General features: G+C 42.0%; 1 protein-coding gene across 2 annotated transcripts in view; it reads right to left on the bottom strand.

Moving 5' to 3' along the window:
- The window catches only part of pcca (propionyl-CoA carboxylase subunit alpha), a 495020-nt gene extending 475885 nt beyond the window's left edge, over nt 1-19135 (bottom strand). For both annotated transcript variants that reach the window (XM_072258848.1, XM_072258849.1), the window contains exon 1: nt 19066-19135. In XM_072258848.1, coding sequence (XP_072114949.1) covers nt 19066-19122 — 57 coding nt within the window. In that variant the 5' untranslated portion in view covers nt 19123-19135. The remainder of the gene's footprint in view (nt 1-19065) is intronic.
- Nucleotides 19136-19667: the final 532 nt, after the last annotated feature.

Below are 19667 nucleotides of genomic sequence, written 5' to 3'. Positions count from 1 at the left end.
AGACTACAGAGATTGAAATTGAAAGGGCACACCATTTGCTTGTCCAGCGGCCTCCCAGAGACAGAGAAGATAAACCGCACTCCATTGTACTTAGATTTCTTCGATTCAAGAGCAAGGCGGAGATACTACAAAGGGCCTGGGGTAAGAAGAGAGTGTTTTGGAACGGGAAGTTAATATACTTCGATCATGATTACCCCCCCCCCCGCCCCGGCGTTCCTGCAGAAACAGAAAGAATATTCCGAAGCGAAACAAATATTAAAGCAAGAAAACGTACCCTGCTAAACTGAGGGTATTTTACCAAGAAGGGATACGACTATATCAGACGGTGGAAGAGGCAACTACAGACATGAAGAACAGAGGACTGCCAATTAGCATGGTCAAACCAAGGGAAACGCTGGCTGAGCAGTTGTCCTGAGCTGCTTGGGAAGTAGTAAGAGAACCTAGAAAGCAGGGGACGGGAACAGGACTAGAGAAGGATTTTAGGAAGAGACTGTCAGTTCTCCGAGGGCAGCCCTCACCTCCTCCAGAAGAGCCATAAGGATTGGCTAACTTTAAAAGTGCTGCTGAACTAAACAGAAGCAAAAATAGATGGTGATATACCTATCTCGAGAAATACGTGTTATAATGTGGATTTTATTTTACTCAATTTTTAAAAAATTATTTATTCATTCCTTTTTCCCCACTTAAATGAGAATATATACATGGGAGGAATACACAGGGGAATCATTTCTGTGTAATGGACATCGTTTTTTTTACTTACTTTTATAGGCACTGCAGCGGGGGCCCTCAACCCACAGGTAGGAGGGGCTATCCCCCACGGCTTGACTTTTCTTCTAGCCCAACCCAGGGTCATCCAGAGACCCCAGCCTTGGAACCCTACCTTCCTTACCTTTCTTTTTATTACTCACTTTTCTTGGTTCTTATTTGTTCAGGGAGTAGATCGATTAAGTTATATTCCGCAAATTTCAATGATATACTAACAGATAAATACACTTAGAGAGTAAGACCATATAATTTGGGTATATACCTCAAGAATGGTTGAAAAGAGATAAATATGGGACTTCCGGGTCATCAAGGGAATGGCGGCGTAAGGAAAAGGTCTCTCGACAAAAAAGAAGGTAAACTGCCCCATAATCGAATTTCGACAAATACTTAATATTGCATAACTATATTAATAAAAGGGGCAAGGATGATGTCTAAGAACAAGATTAAAAAGTCCGCTCCGAAGGCTGATAAACATAAAGAGACGCAGCAAGGCGACGGGTCAAGCTCCCCCACGGCAAGCCAGGACGGAGATAATGAGGGGGAATCGGTGACTCTGTCCTTGATTCTCGGAGAGATTCGCAAGTTCCGACAAGATAACAGCAAACAGCTGGAAGATATTAAAGGAGAAATAGTAAAAACTAACTCGCGGATAGATGAAGCCGAAGCGAGGATTGTTGGAATTGAAGAGAAGCTACAAAACGCAGAGGAGGTGATAGCAGAAATGCTGAAGCTGCAAGACCAGCTCCAGTGGAAACTAATAGATCAAGAAGGCCGCTCGAGAAGGGAAAATGTGAGGATCTACGGAGTTCCCGAAGGAACTGAAGGTAAACCCAGATTGATGATTCCCTTCGTGGAGAAGCTACTTAGAGAAAACCTTGATATACCGGCCGCAAAAGACCTACAGATAGAAAGAGCTCACCGCGCGTTGGCACCACAGCCTCCAGCAGGCTCCCAGTTCAGATCGATTCTGGTCAGATTTCTCAGTTACAGAACGAAGGAAGAGGTGCTTAAAAGGGCATGGCAAAAGAAAGGTTTCACGTGGAACAACTGTAAAATCAGTTTAGACCACGACTACGCACCGGGGATTCTTGCCAGACGGAAGGAATATACGGAAACACGGAGAGTCCTGAAGGAAAACAACATCAGATTCCAGACCCTGTATCCAGCTCGGCTGAGAGTCTTTTACGACGAAGGGACAAAAACTTACGCTACGGTGGAGGAGGCAACATTGGACCTGGCGGACCGGGGACTACCTATTAAAGTTATCACCCAACCGGAGTCGCTACTGGAGAGGATTCGGCAGAAGTCGTGGCAGTTAGTGCGGCGAGGACGCTCCACACGAACCACAGTGTCAAACTACAAGGAAAAGCTGCAAATATTCAGACGCGACTGTACAGAGAACACAGATTAATTAAGAGAAATGACTGAAAAGAGTAAATCGGACTTAAAGGTAAAATGAAAACTGGTAACTGAAAATAAACTAGACGGAATAACTTGAATGATAGCAATATGGTCGAGACATAAATAGGAGAAAATTCTCTATGATTATTCAAACTGCTGAGGGCCCTCTAACACAGGGTGAAGATAGAGGTTATCCCTCTGAACTGAGGCGGGTCGGTGCTCAGGCCTCACTGTGGGAAGTCGGGAAAAATTTTCAAATGTTGCACGTTCAAAAATGTCTAGGGTGTGGTTATATGTCTTGGTTTACTATTGAGAAGGGATTGCTTACTGTTTGGTTAGAAAAGGAGAGTGTTTTTTTTTCTACTAGAGAAAAATGCAAACTGAATTGGTAAAAATAATTTCCTATAATGTTAATGGGGTTTTGAATCAAATTAAAAGAAGTAAGATTATGTCTAAATTGAAAAAAAGAGAGGGCACAAATAGCTTTCCTCCAGGAAACACATATGAGCCAATCTGAACATGGAAAATTAAAAAGAATGGGCTTTAAGCATGTATTTTATTCATCATATAAATTGAGTCACAAAAGAGGGGTAGCTACTTTAATATCAAGTACTCTTAATTATGAACCTATTTCAGAGACTAGAGACAAAGAAGGACGGTTCGTAAAAATCACAGGAAGAAGGTACAGAAATAACATTGCTGAATGTTTATGCTCCTCCAGGTTGTGAATGGTCATTTTATAGACACATTTTTGACCTAATGGTCAGTTCTCAAGGGGTAGTAATTTGTGGAGGGGATTTTAATATTAGATTAAATCCTATATTAGATTCTTCAAGAATAGTTACTCAGAATAAACCTCTGACTCAGAAAGTGAATTCATTGATGGAGGAGTTGGGAATTATAGATGTCTGGAGGGAATTACACCCAACTAGTAAAGATTATACATATTACTCTTTCCCTCATTCAGCCTATTCAAGGATAGACTATTTCTTTATCTTTAATACAGATAGACTCAGGATAAAAAACTGTAATATTGCAACAATTGATCTGTCGGATCATAGCCCAGTCTCTATGTCTCTAATCCTGGAAAGGAAAATGAGGAAAACACTATGGAGGCTAAACTCACATATACTCAATAACCCGAAAGTAATGGAGAGATTAAGGGGAGAAATCAAAGAATATCTAGACCTTAATGACACGGGAGAAACATCACCAGTGATCTTATGGGATACATTGAAAGCTGTACTGAGAGGGAAAATTATTTCCATTACCACTCACATGAAAAAAATCAATGCACAAAAATTAGCAGACCTTCAAGGAAAATTAAAACAACTTCAAGTTGTAGATAGCAACAAAAGTAATTCAAATCGAAAACAGGAAATTAGGAAATTGCAAAGTGAAATTGACGATATTTATACGTTGGAAACTCAAAGAAATTTTCTTTATCTGAGACGAAAGAATTATGAAGTAGGAGGTAAATCAGCTAGACTATTAGCATATAAATTACGAAAACAACAAGCAGGCAATACAATTCATAAAATAAAGAATCCAAAGACAAAGCTTGTGGAGAGTACAATAGGGAAAATTCAACAGAGTTTTGAAACATATTATCGAGAGCTGTACTCCCAACCCCGGGCCCCCAATGAGCCCTATATAGACAGTGTATTGAATTTTTTAGATCTACCTAAACTTACAGATTTACAAAATGAAAGTTTATTAGAACCAGTAACTGTCAAAGAACTGAACGTGGCCATCTCTAGGTTAAAGACTGGAAAGTCCCGGGTTCTGATGGGTTTACCTCAGAGTGGTACAAGTCCCTGAAGACACAGTTAGCCCCATTACTACTTAACACCTTTAATTGGATCTTGCAGAGAGGAGAAACTCCACCTTCCTGGAGAGAAGCGATTATTTCAGTTATTCCTAAAGAGGGTAAAGATAAACTAGAATGTGGCAATTATCGGCCAATTAGTGTTCTTAACTTACAAACTATTTACATCTATATTAGCGCACAGATTGGAAAAGCTTTTACCTGGTCTAATCCATTTAGACCAGACTGGATTTATTCAACAAAGACAAACACAGGATAACATAAGGAGAACTCTGCACATATTAGAACAGGTTAATAAGAACGAGACAGAGACAATGGAAGTAGGATTGGACACTGAGAAAGCTTTTGATTCGGTTAGTTGGACATTCCTATACAGAGTGTTAGGAAGATTCGGCTTTCAAGCAAAGTTTATTAAAGTAATTCAGACTCTATATGACAGCCCTACAGCCCGAATTAAGATAAATGGGGACCTCTCTGACTCCTTCATCTTAGAGAGAGGCACTAGACAGGGATGCCCAATTTCTCCTCTCCTTTTTGCGCTATATATTGAACCGCTTGCCCAACTAATAAGACAGAGCGAAGTCGTAAAAGGTATCAAGGTGGCAGGGATTGAACAGAAAGTGGCATTATTCGCAGATGATGTTTTGGTCTATCTGAGTGAACCAGAAAAATCATCTATAGGATTGTTTACACTGTTGGATGACTTTGGGAAAATATCAGGTTATAAAGTAAGTGTAAAGAAAACCCAGGTTATGTCCCTAAATTATACACCATCCAAAAAACTGTAGGATACATATGATCTTAAGTGGGAAGCTAAATCATTAAAATATTTAGGAATAACCCTGCCGAAGGATCTTTCAAAACTGTCACAGGTAAATTATGGGCCATTAATCTCAGAGATAAAAGCAGATATGCATAGATGGAATCTTATCCTCTTTTTAAGTTTAAATTCAAGGATAAATACTATAAAAATGAATATTCTTCCTCGGTTATTGTATCTTTTCCGTACTTTACCAGTGGAGGTGGATGATAATCAATTCAGGGAATGGGACAAATGGATTTCCCGCTTCATTTGGCAAGGAAAGAAACCTAGAATTCGATATAACACCTTACAGTTAGGGAAGGAAGGAGGAGGTATGGTTCTTCTTTGCCTGAGAAATTATTTTTATGCCTCACAGATAACCCCTCTGTTATATTGGTGTAATAGGGAATATAAGGCTAGATGGAAGGAAATAGAATTTGGATTAGTTGACAGTTTTCCTCTTCAGGCCTCAATAGCTGACAAAGGATTGATGGCCCAGTTGGAAAAATTTAAAAACGCTTGGATAAATCTTACATTAAAAGTATGGCAGAAGGTGGTTAATTCATGTGGAATTAATAACATGTTAAAACTCTTTAGATGGTGTGCATATGATACCGAATTCCTTCCCAACAGAGGAGATAAAATATTTGAGCTATGGATAAAGAAAGGTCTTACAACCTACCTCTCATTTATAGATAAAAGAGTATTACAAAGTTTCCAAATCCTGCAGGACAAACATGGCCTAGAACATAATGACTTTTTTAGGTACCTTCAAGTACGAAACTATGTTAACCAGAGTTGTAGATATACAGACCTATCAACAGTAGAATTAGAATTTTTCAAGATTCTGAATTCGGCTTGCAGTTCAATACCTAGTAAATCAGTTTCTCGATTATATAATGCACTCTCCCATGCTAAAAATGTAAATACACTGTATATTAAAGAGAAGTGGGAGAAAGAAGCGGGGTTGGTACTTTCAGAGGAGGCTTGGGAGAAAATCTGCAGCTTTCAATGGTCCTCGACTAATTCTTTGACTTGGAGAGAACATTGTTGGAAAAACATTATAAGATACTTCAAGACCCCATATCAGGAAAAATATAAAGATACAAATGTGATGTGTTGGAGAAGGTGCGGCTCCAAGGAGGCAAATCATTTTCATATTTTTTGGGATTGCCCTAAATTAAGTCTATTTTGGCAAGGTATTCATAGAACATTAGTTAAGGTACTTGGGTCCCAGATACCTCTGAACTTTGAGATGCTCTATTTGGGGCATGTATTGTTTCTTGAACAGAAGGAAGATATAAAGTTGCTGCAGGCCCTCTTAGCGGCAAGTAAGAAATCAATCACTAGAAAATGGCTAAATCCAATACCACCCACATTAGAAGATTGGTACAAAATTATCTTGGAAATATTTAAAATGGAAAAGTTGACTTACTCCCTGAGAACTCAAAAAGAAAAATTTTATCAAATCTGGAATAAATGGATTGAATATATAACCCCAATGCGAGCAGACTTTAGATGACCCTCCTAATGATTTATACTGCTCTTCTCATCAACACAGTGATATTGCTAACGTAAGCACCCCTAGTCTAAATGTTTGTTTTTTTTGTTTTCTTTTGGAAAATAGAGAATTAACACAAGTAAAGGGAAAGATTTGGGAAAGGGACAAAAAAATGAAAAAATTAAGTAAATAAGTACATAGGGATTGGATAATTATGTCTGCAGGCAGGAGCAAGCATGAACAAATTAGGATATAAACACCTACAATGGTTGATACATAGGCTTATATACAACATTTTGGACCAGTGGAAATGGTCCAGAAGGGTTATATGGAAACTATTATTACCATTTTTCTTAACAACTAATTCCATTACTTAGCCTAATAGGTTAGATTTACCACAGTACATAATTATCTATTTAAATGTTTATTTTCCTTTTATATCATCTCAATGTGTACTTAAGAATGTATAAATAATTGTAGTTTTATACATATAAAAAAATGGAAAAGGTTATATGTGTGAAAAAAGTACATGATATTTGTGAATTCCATATCCAAATAAAAATAAAATTAAAAAAAAAGAAAAGAGATAAATATAAATATTCAATGAATGTACTGCTGGTGGCTGGTAAATAGACCCCTACCAGGAAATGGTTATCTCAGGAGAGCCCAACTTTAAATGTATGGATGGAAATTACAATGGACATTTACAAAATGGAGAAGATAACATCAGCTAATCATAAGTTGGAACAATTTTATTCATACTGGAAAAAAATTGTTTAACTACATAACATCTCATAGGCTGATTTTATTCTCACAATCAATGAATATGTTGTTAAAAAAAATCACTCCCTGCTCTGTACACAGTTTTCTTCTTTCGATTGTTCTTTCCTCTTCTTTCTATAAGCGTATACTTCAGATAGATATTATGTAGAGATTTGTGACAAATATGATTATATGATATAAATGTACAGTACCTGAAATACATCCTATGGAAATGTTTGATGATGAAACTCAATAAAAAATAAATTACAAAAAAAAGTAAATGCCACCCAAATCTGTGAACTCTGATGTCAATTCACTTACCTGAGATAACAGGTTTTCATTACATTCTCTATTAAAACCCTACATATCACCCACCACTCCTTAATATCTTCTGCTCAATCTTTCCAAATGGTTATGTCCAGACATCTACCTGATAAGTCTTCTTAGCATCCTCTTCAAGGCCTGAACATTTTTCCAGAAATGCACTGTCCAGATTTATACACAATTCATCTCCACTCCCTCTTTCATAGCCCTCACAAAACAGCACATCTTAGATAACATGTTTCTCCCAAAAGGCATCACTTCAGACTGGTCTGCATTCTATTATGTCCTCTGTATTCTCCAAGTAGATCAGCATTTTCTGGAATTCTAGTCCTAGATCTCACTGTCTTTCTATTCTTCAATCCTGTTGGATGCCATCATTTTGACCAAAGATATATTCCAGAACACTGGAAATAAATGATATCTTTTCCCCCCAATCAACAGGGTAATAAAGAACTATTGAACCAACATCAATAGCATAAAAGAGAAATTGATTACATTTGCAATCTTACTGTGACATTTAGCCTTTGATTAATTTTAATCATAAAATGAAATCATGTTAAACGTAAATGGATAACAAAATTTAATGGTATGAATTCCTCGTGGTGTGATGAATGTTACTTATCAATGATATTTCTCAAACATCTCACATAGCTCCATCTCGTGCAACTGCAGGAATGATAGAGATAGAAAACTATTTTGCTTCCTTTTGCAAGTGAGCAAGGAGAATATAATACAGCCACCAAAAGTTTCAGTCTGCTGAATGTAATGATTTAACCATTCTGTGTCATCAAGAGGCAGGCCCTGAAGGAGGCAGCATCTATCATTAAGGTCCCACATCACATCATCCAGGGACATGCCCTCTTCTCATTACCACCATCAGTGAGGTGATACTGAAGCCTGAAGACCCACACTAAAGGATTCAGGAACAGCTTCTTCCTCTCCATCTGAATGGTCCATAAACACAACCTTTTTTTTTGCACTATTTATTTTATAATTTATAGGAATCTTTTTGCATCATAATGCTGCCACAAAACAACAAATTTCTCATTATACAAGACAGTGACAATAAACCTGATTCTGGACTCTGAACTATCACTCCATTCAGTTGGATCACTGCTGATCAGTACCTCATACCAATTTATCACTATCACTTACAACCCTCTTGATCTCTAATAAGAATCAACAATCAGGCTTGAAAACTTCAAACCCTTGGAGGACATTCCAGATTTCTGTTGGCTAACCTCAGACTTCCCACACTGAACTCCATCCAATGTCATGACTGTTCGCAAAACATGAAAAGTATCTTTTTATTTGAATATACTGTATCATGTGATATATTCATTTCAAGAAATCAAAGGACTTCAGCAGTTTTGTCTAAGACTAGGAGATAAACATAGTATTTAATCTAATACATGTGTTCTTGGGGTCATTAGAATTCTCAGAAGATCCTCTGTATTTAAATCTACCAGCCACCGCAGTAAGCTCACTCATTTCATTATTAGTTGGGTCAAGGAATTATTAATAAGTTTGACTCTTTCTAAAAATATACCTCAGCGGCACTGGCACTCTACACTCCTTCTTAAACACCTTCTCATATCAACTCAGCTCACCTAGTGTTAGCATTACCTGAATGGCAGCATCTGCACTGATACGGGTGTCCCCCGCCTTTCCAACGTTCGCTTTACAAAACCTCACTGTTACGAAAGACCTACATTAGTACCCTGGTTTCGCTTTCAGAAGGTGTTTTTACTGTTATGGAAAAAAAAGCGCGCAATAAAAAATCAGCACGCGACAAAAGGCAGCACGCGCCCCGAGCAGCCGCTCTCCCCCGGATTCGGAACTGCATTCTCGCCGGCGTTGCTTAAACGTGTCTGTGAGCAGCCATTTGCAAGATCAGTTCTAAGGTATTGAAAAAGCCTAAAATAACTTGTAAGGGTGTTACACTTAGCATAAAACTAGACATAATTAAGCGTTTCGATTATAATGAAAGAATTAAGGACAACGTGAGTCTGGCTTGTGGAAGCTGACAAACATGATGTTGAAGAGGTTTTGGCATCTCATGACCAAGAACTGACAGATGAAGAGCTGATGCAATTGGAAGAAAAAAAGGATAACAATCGAAACCGAATGAGTAATGATAAAGTACGACTTTAATTTTGAAAGGGTACGTCGGTTTAGGGGATATTTGCAGGATGGCTTGAGTGCTTACAAAGAACTGTGTAATAGAAAAATGTGCGAGGCTCAGCAGTCAAGCAAGCCTTCCACATCAGCCACAGCAGACGACGAACCTCGACCTTCGACATCGAGGCGGGCAGAGATAAAAGAAGATGAGCTGCCTACTCTAATGGAAACAGAAGACAATGAGATGACACCCCAGTGTCCCACCACCCCAACCCCCAGGCCACGGACAGATACCGATTCGCGGAGAATGCAACGGCAGCCGGGAGGCACACAGCACATCTTTAAGAAAAAAGCTGAAATAAACATGCTAATTAATTAGGTGCCACCGACACGTAATTGTCAGCCCAGATCAGAGACGACGCAATCGGAAATCGGCACTGATCTGGGCCGACAATTACGGGTGGCACCTAATTAATCAGCATGTTTGTTTCGGCTTTTTTCAAGATGTGCTATGTGCCTCCCGGCTACCGCTGGACCCCTGCGTGCTTGGCGGATCGGTATCGGTCGGTGGCCCAGAGGGTGGGAGCCACTGCACCACCCCAACTGCGACTCAGCCTAGTACACCATCATCAGTGTGCTCGGCGCTGTCTTCCCAATTCCGGTAAGTGATACTACACTGAACATACATTATTTCTACTTTATATCGGCTGTGTATTTTTACGTGTTATTTGGTATGATTTGGCAGCTTCATAGCTTAAAGGTTACTGGAGAGTGCTTGCGCTGTGTTTTTGCCAACAGCGCTTGCGTGAGATTTGCGCTACGGAGAACAGTTCAGTAATGATTGTGGAAAAGTATTTCTACTTTATATAGGCTGTGTATTTATCATATCATTCCTGCTTTTACTATAAGCTACTGCTATTTTAGGTTTTATGTGTTATTTGGCATGATTTTGCAGGTTACTTTTGGGTCTGCGAACGCTCACAAAATTTTCCCATATAAATAAATGGTAATTGCTTCTTCGCCTTACGACATTTCGGCTTACGAACCGTTTCATAGGAATGCTCTGCCTTCAGATGGTGGGGGAAACCTGTACTCATAGAAATGAGTGATAAGTCCGAGGTACAGATCAGCAGTGATTCAACCAAATGTGGAACAGTTGAACTGACTATAATTACTGTATTATGTGGATACAGGCAAGAGTTTTTGAAGGCAGAGTTACTACTACAGAGTAGATACAACAGGTTATTAAGAAGACAAACAGAATGTTGGCTTTCATTACTAGAGGGATTGAATTCAAGAGCAGGGAGGTCATGCTGCAACTATACAGGGTACTGGTGAGGCCGCACCTGGAGTACTGTGTGCAGTTCTGGTCTCCGTACTTGAAAGATATACTGGCTTTGGAGGCAGTGCAGAGGAAGTTCACCAGGTTGATTCCACAGATGAAGGGGTTAACCCATGAGCAATTGAGTCACCTGGGACTATACTCTCTGGAATTCAGAAGAATGAGAGGGGATCTTATAGAAACATACAAAATTATGAAAGGTATAGATAAGATAGAAGTGGGAAAGTTGTTTCCATTAGTAGGTAAGACTAGAACTAGGGGACATTGCCTGAAGATTCAGGGGAGAAAATTTAGGATGGAGATGAGGAGAAACTGTTTTTCCCAGAGAGTGGTAAATCTGTGGAATTCTCTGCCCAGGGAAGCAGTTGAGGCTTCTTCACTAAATATATTTAAGATACAGTTAGATAGGTTTTTACATAGTAGGGGAATTAAGGGTTATGGGGAAAAGGCAGGTAGATGGAGCTGAGTTTACGGACAGATCAGCCGTGATCTTATTGAATGGCGGGGCAGGCTCAATGGGCCGGATGGCCTACTCCTGCCCTATTCCTTATGTTCTTACATACTTTTCATTTACAAGTGAAACAAAAAGCTTTCAATCATACTATCTAACCACAGGAATAGGTGAGAGTCACAATTACCCATAATTATGAAACAGAAACACAAAATGTGGGAAGAACTCAGTGGGTCACAAAGACAAAAGGTGCAGGTCAACTTTGAGTTGAGGCCATGCATCATTAGTGAGAGGCAAAAGGAAAAATAGTCTGTACATTGTTTGGAGTGGGGAGAGAGAGTAAAAGAGGCTGTTATGTGATAGATGGACCCTGATAATAAGGGAGGGGATGGGCAAATGGAACAGGAAGTGATAATAGAGAAGATGAGGAAAGTGGGGATGGGGGAAGAAAACTATGTAGACAGGTGTGTGTGTGTGTAGGAGAAAACCAGGGGAGTAAGTAACCCAAAATTGTAAAATATTTGAATTACACCCTAGTATTCCAGCATCTGCACTCTTGTCTTCATTCCTAATTGTGCCTTGATGCCATTTGTGTGTCTAGGAGTCATCCAATGCCAGTAAAATTGCTTATGTTAAAGCGATATTAAGAGCCAAATAGCCTTCTGATCCAGAGATAGTTGCTGGATCATGTGTACTTAAGAGTTAGGTTGGAGCATAGAACAAAGCCATGTTGTTTTGTTCTTTATGGCTCCCTTAAGCATGAGTCAGTCATTGGAGGACTTTCAAGGTAATTTGCTTAAAACACATGACTGAGTCAAACCAATCTGAAAAGATGATGAAGTGTTTAAGGAAAAGTCAAAGCACACGTGGTGCACACAGAACATTTTATATAACACTTCCACAGTTTCTTGCATTGCAACTGCTCTTGTGCTTCCAAAGAACTTCAAAGTTCAGAGTTTATGGAAGTCCCAATATTACTGATAGCAAAAGAGCAGACGTTGATAAGTAAATTAGACTGAGGCTCCATGGAGGCATTCGGCCAGGATCATTAAAGTTTCAGAGAAATTTTATTATTGCTCCCTCCCTTGGAAAAGAAACTCATGTCAACAAATCACACCTTCTATTCTCTATTATCTTATACTGAAAGACAGAAGTGCAACACCTACAATGTAAATAAAATGTGAACTTCAAGAAAAGCAATTTATTATTTTGTTTCCATTGTGAAGACTATGTTAAATAACTTTACTGTGGATATTAAAACAGAATGTTTATTAATTGATTGGTACTTAGTATGCACTTCAATTCATCCTTTCACAGATGCACTGTAATAATAAATATTTCATTGAAGATTTTATTGCTTTTAATTTGTCGATTTCTCCAAGGAAACAGAAAGAACAACGTGTGGTTATTCAATGTTACAATAACAGATAAATAATACATAACTTTGAAGATATTCTAAAACTGAAGCAACACACAAAATGCTGAAGGAACTCAGTATGTCAGACAGCAACTATGGAAATAAACAAACAATTGATGTTTCTGGCCGAGACCCTTCTTCAGGACTCAAACTGAAACAGCATTTACCCTTTCGAGGATAAGCCGATGTACTCAACAGATAGCAACATCAACCCAGTTCTGAAGCCTGACCACCAACAACAAATATCATTTGGAAAATAATGAAACAGTACTTCAAATTAACTCAGGACAATATGAACAGGTTTGGAACCATTGAAGTACCAATGAGATGAGTTTGCCAGTGTAATGTTAGAAACGTGACAGTCAACTAAAGCACAGCCAGATCCTATAATTTGCAACATGACAGTGACCAGATAATCTGTCTTCAGTGACATGTGTTCAGTACCAACAACTGACTCCATGACACGGAATTTCAAAAGAATACCGCCATTGGTAGTATCTACAGGAGGCACTGCCTCAAGAAAGCAACAAAGACCCTCACCATCCAGGCCATCCATGAGGCAGGAGTTACAAAAGCTCAAAGTCCCACACCACCAGGTTTAAAAACAGCTACTTCCCCTCAGCCATTTGGTTCTTGAACCTACTGACAAAACCCTCATGTCCACAGGTTAGCAGCACTATCAGCAATGCACACAAATGAATGCTGCCTTTATCTGTTCTAATTGGAAACACAAAAAGTTTTGCAGATGCTGGAAATCCAAAGCAAAACACACAAAATGCTGCAAGAATTCAGCAGGTCAGGCAGCTTCTACGTTTTGGGCTGAGATCTCTCTTCAGGACTGGAAAGGAAGAGGAAAGATGCTAAAATAAAAATGCAGGGAGAGGGGAAGGAGAATAGCTAGAAAGTGCTAGGTGAAGCCAGTTGGGTGGAGATGAAGGAATCTGATAGGAGAGGAGAGTGGACTAAGAGAGAAAGGGAAGGAGGGGCACAGGGGGAGATGATGGCCAGTGAATGAGGTAAGATGCCAGAGTGGGGAATAGAAGAGAGGAGAGAATTCTTTTTACTGGAAAGAGAAATCAATAATCATGCCATCGGATTGGCAGCTACCCAGGTGAATGTACGATGCTGCTCCTCCATTCCAAAGGTGGCCTCATTGTAGCACAAGTGGCCATGGGCCAACATGCAGAAACGGGAACGGAAATTAAAATTTTTTGCCCAGGAAGTTCCACTTTTGGCAGATGGAGCACAAGTGTTCAACATAGTCGTCCCCCAATTTATGATGGGCCTCACCAATGAAGAGGAGGCCTCACTGGAAGCACCAGACACAACAGATGACCCCAAAAGATTCTCAGGTGAAGTGTTGCCTCACCTAGGACTGTGTGGGGCCTTGAGTAGAGGTGAGGGAGGTGTATGGCAGGTGTAGCACTTTGACCGCCTGCAGGGATCAGTGTTGGGAGGGAGATTAGTGCAGAGGAACAAATGGACAAGGGAATCACAGAGAAAGCAATCTCAGTGGAAAGTGAAGGGGGGATGAAGTAAAAAATGTGCTTGGTGGTTGGATCCCTTTGGAGATGGTGGAAGTTGTGGAGAATAATGTGTTTGATGTGGAAGCTCATGGGATGGTAGGCCAGGACAAGAGAAACTATCACTGTTGAGGCGACAGGAAGTTGGGGTGAGCACAGATGTTCAAGAAACGGAGGAGATGCGGGTGAGGGCAGCTTCAATGGCGGAGGAAGGGAAACTCCATTCTTTGAAGAAGGACAACATCTCTGATGACCTAGAAAGGAAAGCTTCATGCTGGGAACAAATGCAGCAGAAATGATGGAACTGAGAAAAGGGAATAGCATTTTTACAGGAAACAGGATGGGAAGAGGTCTGGTTAAGATATCCATGGGAATCGGTAGGTTTATAAAAGATGTCAGTTGACAGTTTGTCTCCAGAGATGGAAACAAAGCCATTGAGAAAGGGGAGGGAGGTGTCAGAAATGGACCAAGTGAATTTAAGGGCAGGATGGCAGTTGGGGGCAAAGTTGATGAAAGTTAAAGCTTAGCACATGGACTGATGCACGTAGCCAACGAAAAGGCAGGCATAGCTGGGGCCCATGCAGTTGCCTGTGGCTACCCCTCAAGTCTGGAGAAAGTGGGAGGAGATGAAGGAAAAACTGTTGAAGGTGAGGACCAGTTCTACCAGATGGAGGAAGGTGGTGGTGGAGAGGAACTGGTTGGTTCATTTATTGAGAAAGCAGACAGCTTTAAGGCCGCCTTGTTGACAGATAGAGGGGCATAAGAACTGGACATCCATGGTGAAAATGAGGTAGTCAGAGCCAAGGAAATGAAAGTTAGTGAGGAGGTTGCCTCAGATGTTAATGAGGGAATGAACCAAGGGGGATAGAATAGAGTAGAGGTACAAAGACATGAGTTCAGTGGGGCAAGAGCAGGCAGAGACAATAGGCCTACCTGGACAGTTAGCTTTGAGAGTCTTGGAAAGGAGATAGAAGCGAGCAGTGCGGAACAAGGGAAGTACGAGTTTAGTGGCAGTGGATGAGAGTTCTCCAAAGTTGATGAGGTGTCAGGGACAGTTTTCTGATGGTCCAGAGTGGGGTTCTCTTCAAGGAACAGGCAAGAAGGTACTGTCTAAGAGCTGACACCTGGCCTCAGCAAGGTAGAGGTCAGTCCAGCACACTACAACAGAGCCTCCTTTGACTGTGGGTTTGAAGGTAAAGCTGAGATTGGTGTAGACAGAGGAGCTTAGGAGGATTAATGGCGCCTAACTGCAACTCCTTTGCTTGCATCTTTGGAAACAGCTCTATTTCCATCTTTAATCTCTCTTTTTCCCTTTCAGGGTTCTTTTGAAGACCGACCTGGAGTTATACGCTGACTATGGTGCTTTGCGGGAATGGGACCCGCTCTCGGGGTTTCATGAATCGCCATTATTCGGCATGCCAAGGGCTCAGCGTAAGAGCTTTGCTTGCCTTTGGAGGACCAAGATTTCATGGCTCTGGAAGATCTAAGGCTGTGTGCCCAGAGACCCGAGATCTTTGGGCACAGAGCTCGGAAAAAGCAATGCAAAGGACTTTTAAGGTGGTAAACCAGCGAGTTGTTTGTTATGTCTCCCCTCTCGCTGTGAAACAGAGATACCTCTTTCTCCCTTATTAGGGAGAGAGAGAGTCTGTGGTATGTCACACACTGGGTAAATAAGATGTCTTTGGGGTACTGCAAGTCTGTGTCTTTGCTGTTGCTTTGCTCATACCTGAGTGCTCAGTGGCGGGTGCCGATGCTTTTTTTTTTTGCCAGTGGTGGGAGGGGAATTGTTGTGTACTACCGCTTACGTGCGGGAGGGAGGAGAGCTGGGGGGGGGGACTTCGGGGTTTTAACATTTGGCTGGCATTCATTCTTTGGGGACACTCCTGTTTTCGTAGATGGTTGCGAAGAAAAAGCATTTCAGGATGTATATACATTTCTCTGACATTAAATGTACATTTGAAACCAGAGTGGAGGGCAGTGTGTTCAGAGGGTGCTAGGCTCAAGGAGTGAGGAGTGCTGAAATTGAGCCGGTTGATGTATCATCAACAACTAAAAGATCCCAGGACAGGCAGAGAACCAGCACAGGGTGTCCAAGAAGATGGGGAGGGTTGGAGATGGGAGAAGGAATCATCTGTGTGGGCTGGGGAATTCTAGGTGAAGAAGTGGTCTTGGAGACAGGGCAACAGAAGAAGAGCTTGGCATCATGCCAGGTACAGAACTCACAGAGGTACAGGTGAAGGGGACAAAGGTAAGGCCCATGCCGAGGGCAGAACGCTCCACCTCTGTGGGGGGGGGGGGTGCAGTGAAGACACGTGGCAGCAATAAGTTGGGATTAAAAGGGGGAGGAAAGCTGGAGGCTTCAGCAGAGTGGGAGGGTTAGGGTGTTCAAGGAAGGTAGGATGGGAGGCAGACGGAAGCTCCAAGGCCCTGAACGAGGTGACAGTGGAGCCTGAAAAACCAAAGGATAGACAGTGGTAGTGGGACAAGGAAACCAGGGACCCAGTGGCAGCAAGGAAGGCCTTAGCCTGGAGCTAGAGGTGCTGGCAGCTGAGGTCCAGGCTAATGCAAAAGGTCACGTAATTTGCAGTCTGAAGGCATCTGGGGTTGTCCGATCTTGATGTCCTTTTTTGTAAAGTTTGTGTACAATTTACATTTAGAGTCATAGAATAATAGAGAGTGACCCATCTGGTCTGTGCTGACCCATTTAAACTGCCCACTCCCATCAACTTGCACTAGGATACCACAGCCCTCCAAACTCCTATCATCCAACTTCTTAAACGTTGAAATCGAGTTCACATGCACCACTTGAACTGGCAGCTGATTCCACGCTCTCAGGACCCTCTGAATGAAGACGATTCCCCTCATGTTTCCCTTAAACTTTCCACCTTTCACCCTTAAGCCAAGACCTCTCATTGGCCCACCCTACCTCAGTGGAAAAAGCCTGCTTGCATTTACCCTATTCACACCCCCCACCCCATAATTCTATATACCTCTATCAAATCTCCTCTCAATCTTCTATGTTCCTCGGAATAAAACCCTAACCTATTCAATCTTTCCATATAGCTCAGGTCCTCTAGACCTGGCAACATCCTGTAAATTTCACCCTTCTTGCAGGTGGGTGACCAAAAATGCACACAATGCTCCAACTTAGGCCTCACCAATATATACAATTTCAAGTCTTATACAACTTCAACATAACATTCCAGTCTCCTGTACTCAATACTTTGATTCATGAAGGCCAATATGCCAGAAGTTTTCATTACAACCCTATCTACCTGTGACACCTCTTTCAATGAATTATGGACCTAAATTCTCAGATCCCTTTGTTCTAGAACACTCCTCAGTGCCCTATCATTCAGTGTGTAAGACCTTCGCTGGTAGGTCCTACTGAAATGCCAGACCTCGCACTTGTCTGAATTATATCCCATTTGCCATTTCTCAGCCCATTTTTCCAACTGGCCCAGATCCCACTGTCATCCACAAATCTGCTGATCCAGTTAACCTCATTAACATCTAGATCATTGATATAAATTACAAACAATTGACCCTGCACAGATCCCTGCAGTGTGGGACTCCATTAGTCACAGGCCTCAAGTCAGAGGGGCAACCATCTACTACCACTCTCTGGCTTCTTCCACAAGGCTAATGTCTAATCCAATTTACTACCTCATCTTGAACCTTCTCGACCAACCTCCCATGAGGGACCTTGTCAAATGTCCATGTGGACAACATCCACTGCCTTGTCTTCATCAACTTTCCTAGTAACTTCCTCAAGAAACTCTAAGATTGGTTAGACATGACCTACCACGCATGCAGCCATGTTGACTATCCCTAATCAGTCCATGTCTATCCATTTTTTTTAATGTTTATTTTCTTTTGAATGCTGTTTATATGCTACATACCTGCGAGGTTGCTGCAAATAAGCTTTTCATTGCACCTGTACGTGCTTGTACTTATGCACAAGATAAACTTGACATTGGCTTTACTGTCCAATTGAGCATACAGGGTCTCAGCTCACCAACTCATCTCACAGCCAGCCAGCCACCTCCCTTGGCATAGCACTCCCTCCATTATGCAACCCGCCCCCCTTGCAATGCTACATTCCATCCTGATAGTTTACTTCTCCGTGTCCACTGCCCCTTCCGTAATGCCACACTTCCGAGTAACCCTCTAGGACACCAGAGTGCGGCACTCCTATTTAATTGCTCCTCCTGCAGTGACACGCTCTTAGCAATACTGCAGAGCAACACCCACTTCTCCAGAGCACAGGAATGCCAGTCCTGCCTGGTCCACTCCCACAGTGCTACAGATCTTCCTCAGTCACAGCTACAATGCACACACCACCCATGTCCCAATCCCGTAAAGCCACCCACCTTCGTTCTCCAACCCTACTGCCACCCTATCTCCTTCCCTCCCCCAACCCCGGTGCCCACCTCGCTCCCTCCCCTAACCCCGGTGCCCCCCCTCACTCTAGTGTCCGTTGTGCTTCCCTCCATCCGTCCTCCAAACCTAGTACATCCTTCCCTCCATCTGTCCTCAAATCCTATTTCCTCACTCCCTCGACCCTAGTATCTTCCTGTTTCCCTGTGGAATTAGGGGCATGGGAGGTAGGAAGTTCTACACTGAAATAGAGAGTGGGGAAGGTCACCTAACAGCCGGTCATGACCTTTATCCACCCAAAGCAGCAGGCTCAGCATCCCCTAGCAACGGGCCCAGACGCCGTTCCTGCACCCATGGACCTTGGCTCCTGATGCAGCTAACGCGGTAACGCAGACGGCAACACCTCCCACTCCCCATAGCGTGCCCGCCGCCTCCCACGGCTCCTCACCTTCAGCGCAAAGACTGCACGCCGCCAAACAACCTGGCCTCTGAACGTCGCCATCATTGCAGCCTGACCTTTCACCTTCTGACAGAGACACGTGAGCACTCGGGCCAATCAGCACCCACCCACGGGCCCCGCCCACCATGTCGAGCCACCGTGCTGAGCGAAGCCACTGAACGGTGACGCTTGTCGGTGTGGGGATAGGCAGATGTCTGCATTCTTCTAACACCCTGCACGTCCTTAGTCAGACGCTCTGAACTGCACAGCATTTAAAATACTTAAGCTGCGTGGTCGATCTTGTATTGTAGAAGAGAGCCAGGCCTCATTAGAGGTGCAAAGGGTTAGCAACTTTAAATTCCTTGGTGTTACTATTTTAATGGCCCTGTCCTGAACCTAGCACATAGAGTGCAATTGCGAAGAAAGCACGGCTGCGCTGCTACTTCCTAAGAGTTTACGCAGATTCGGGTTGACATCTAAAACTTTAACAAACTTCTATAAATGTTTAGCGCAGAGTGTATTAACTGGCTGCGTCACAGCCTGGTATGGAAACTCCAATGCCTTTGAACAGAAAATCCTACAAAAAGTCGTGGATATGGCCCGGTCCATCA

Source organism: Mobula birostris, chromosome 5 (genome assembly GCF_030028105.1).
Source record: "Mobula birostris isolate sMobBir1 chromosome 5, sMobBir1.hap1, whole genome shotgun sequence".
Classification (NCBI taxonomy): Eukaryota; Metazoa; Chordata; class Chondrichthyes; order Myliobatiformes; family Myliobatidae; genus Mobula; species Mobula birostris.
The sequence above is the reverse complement of the archived record's forward strand: the minus strand, read 5'-3'. Positions and strand labels throughout refer to the sequence as shown.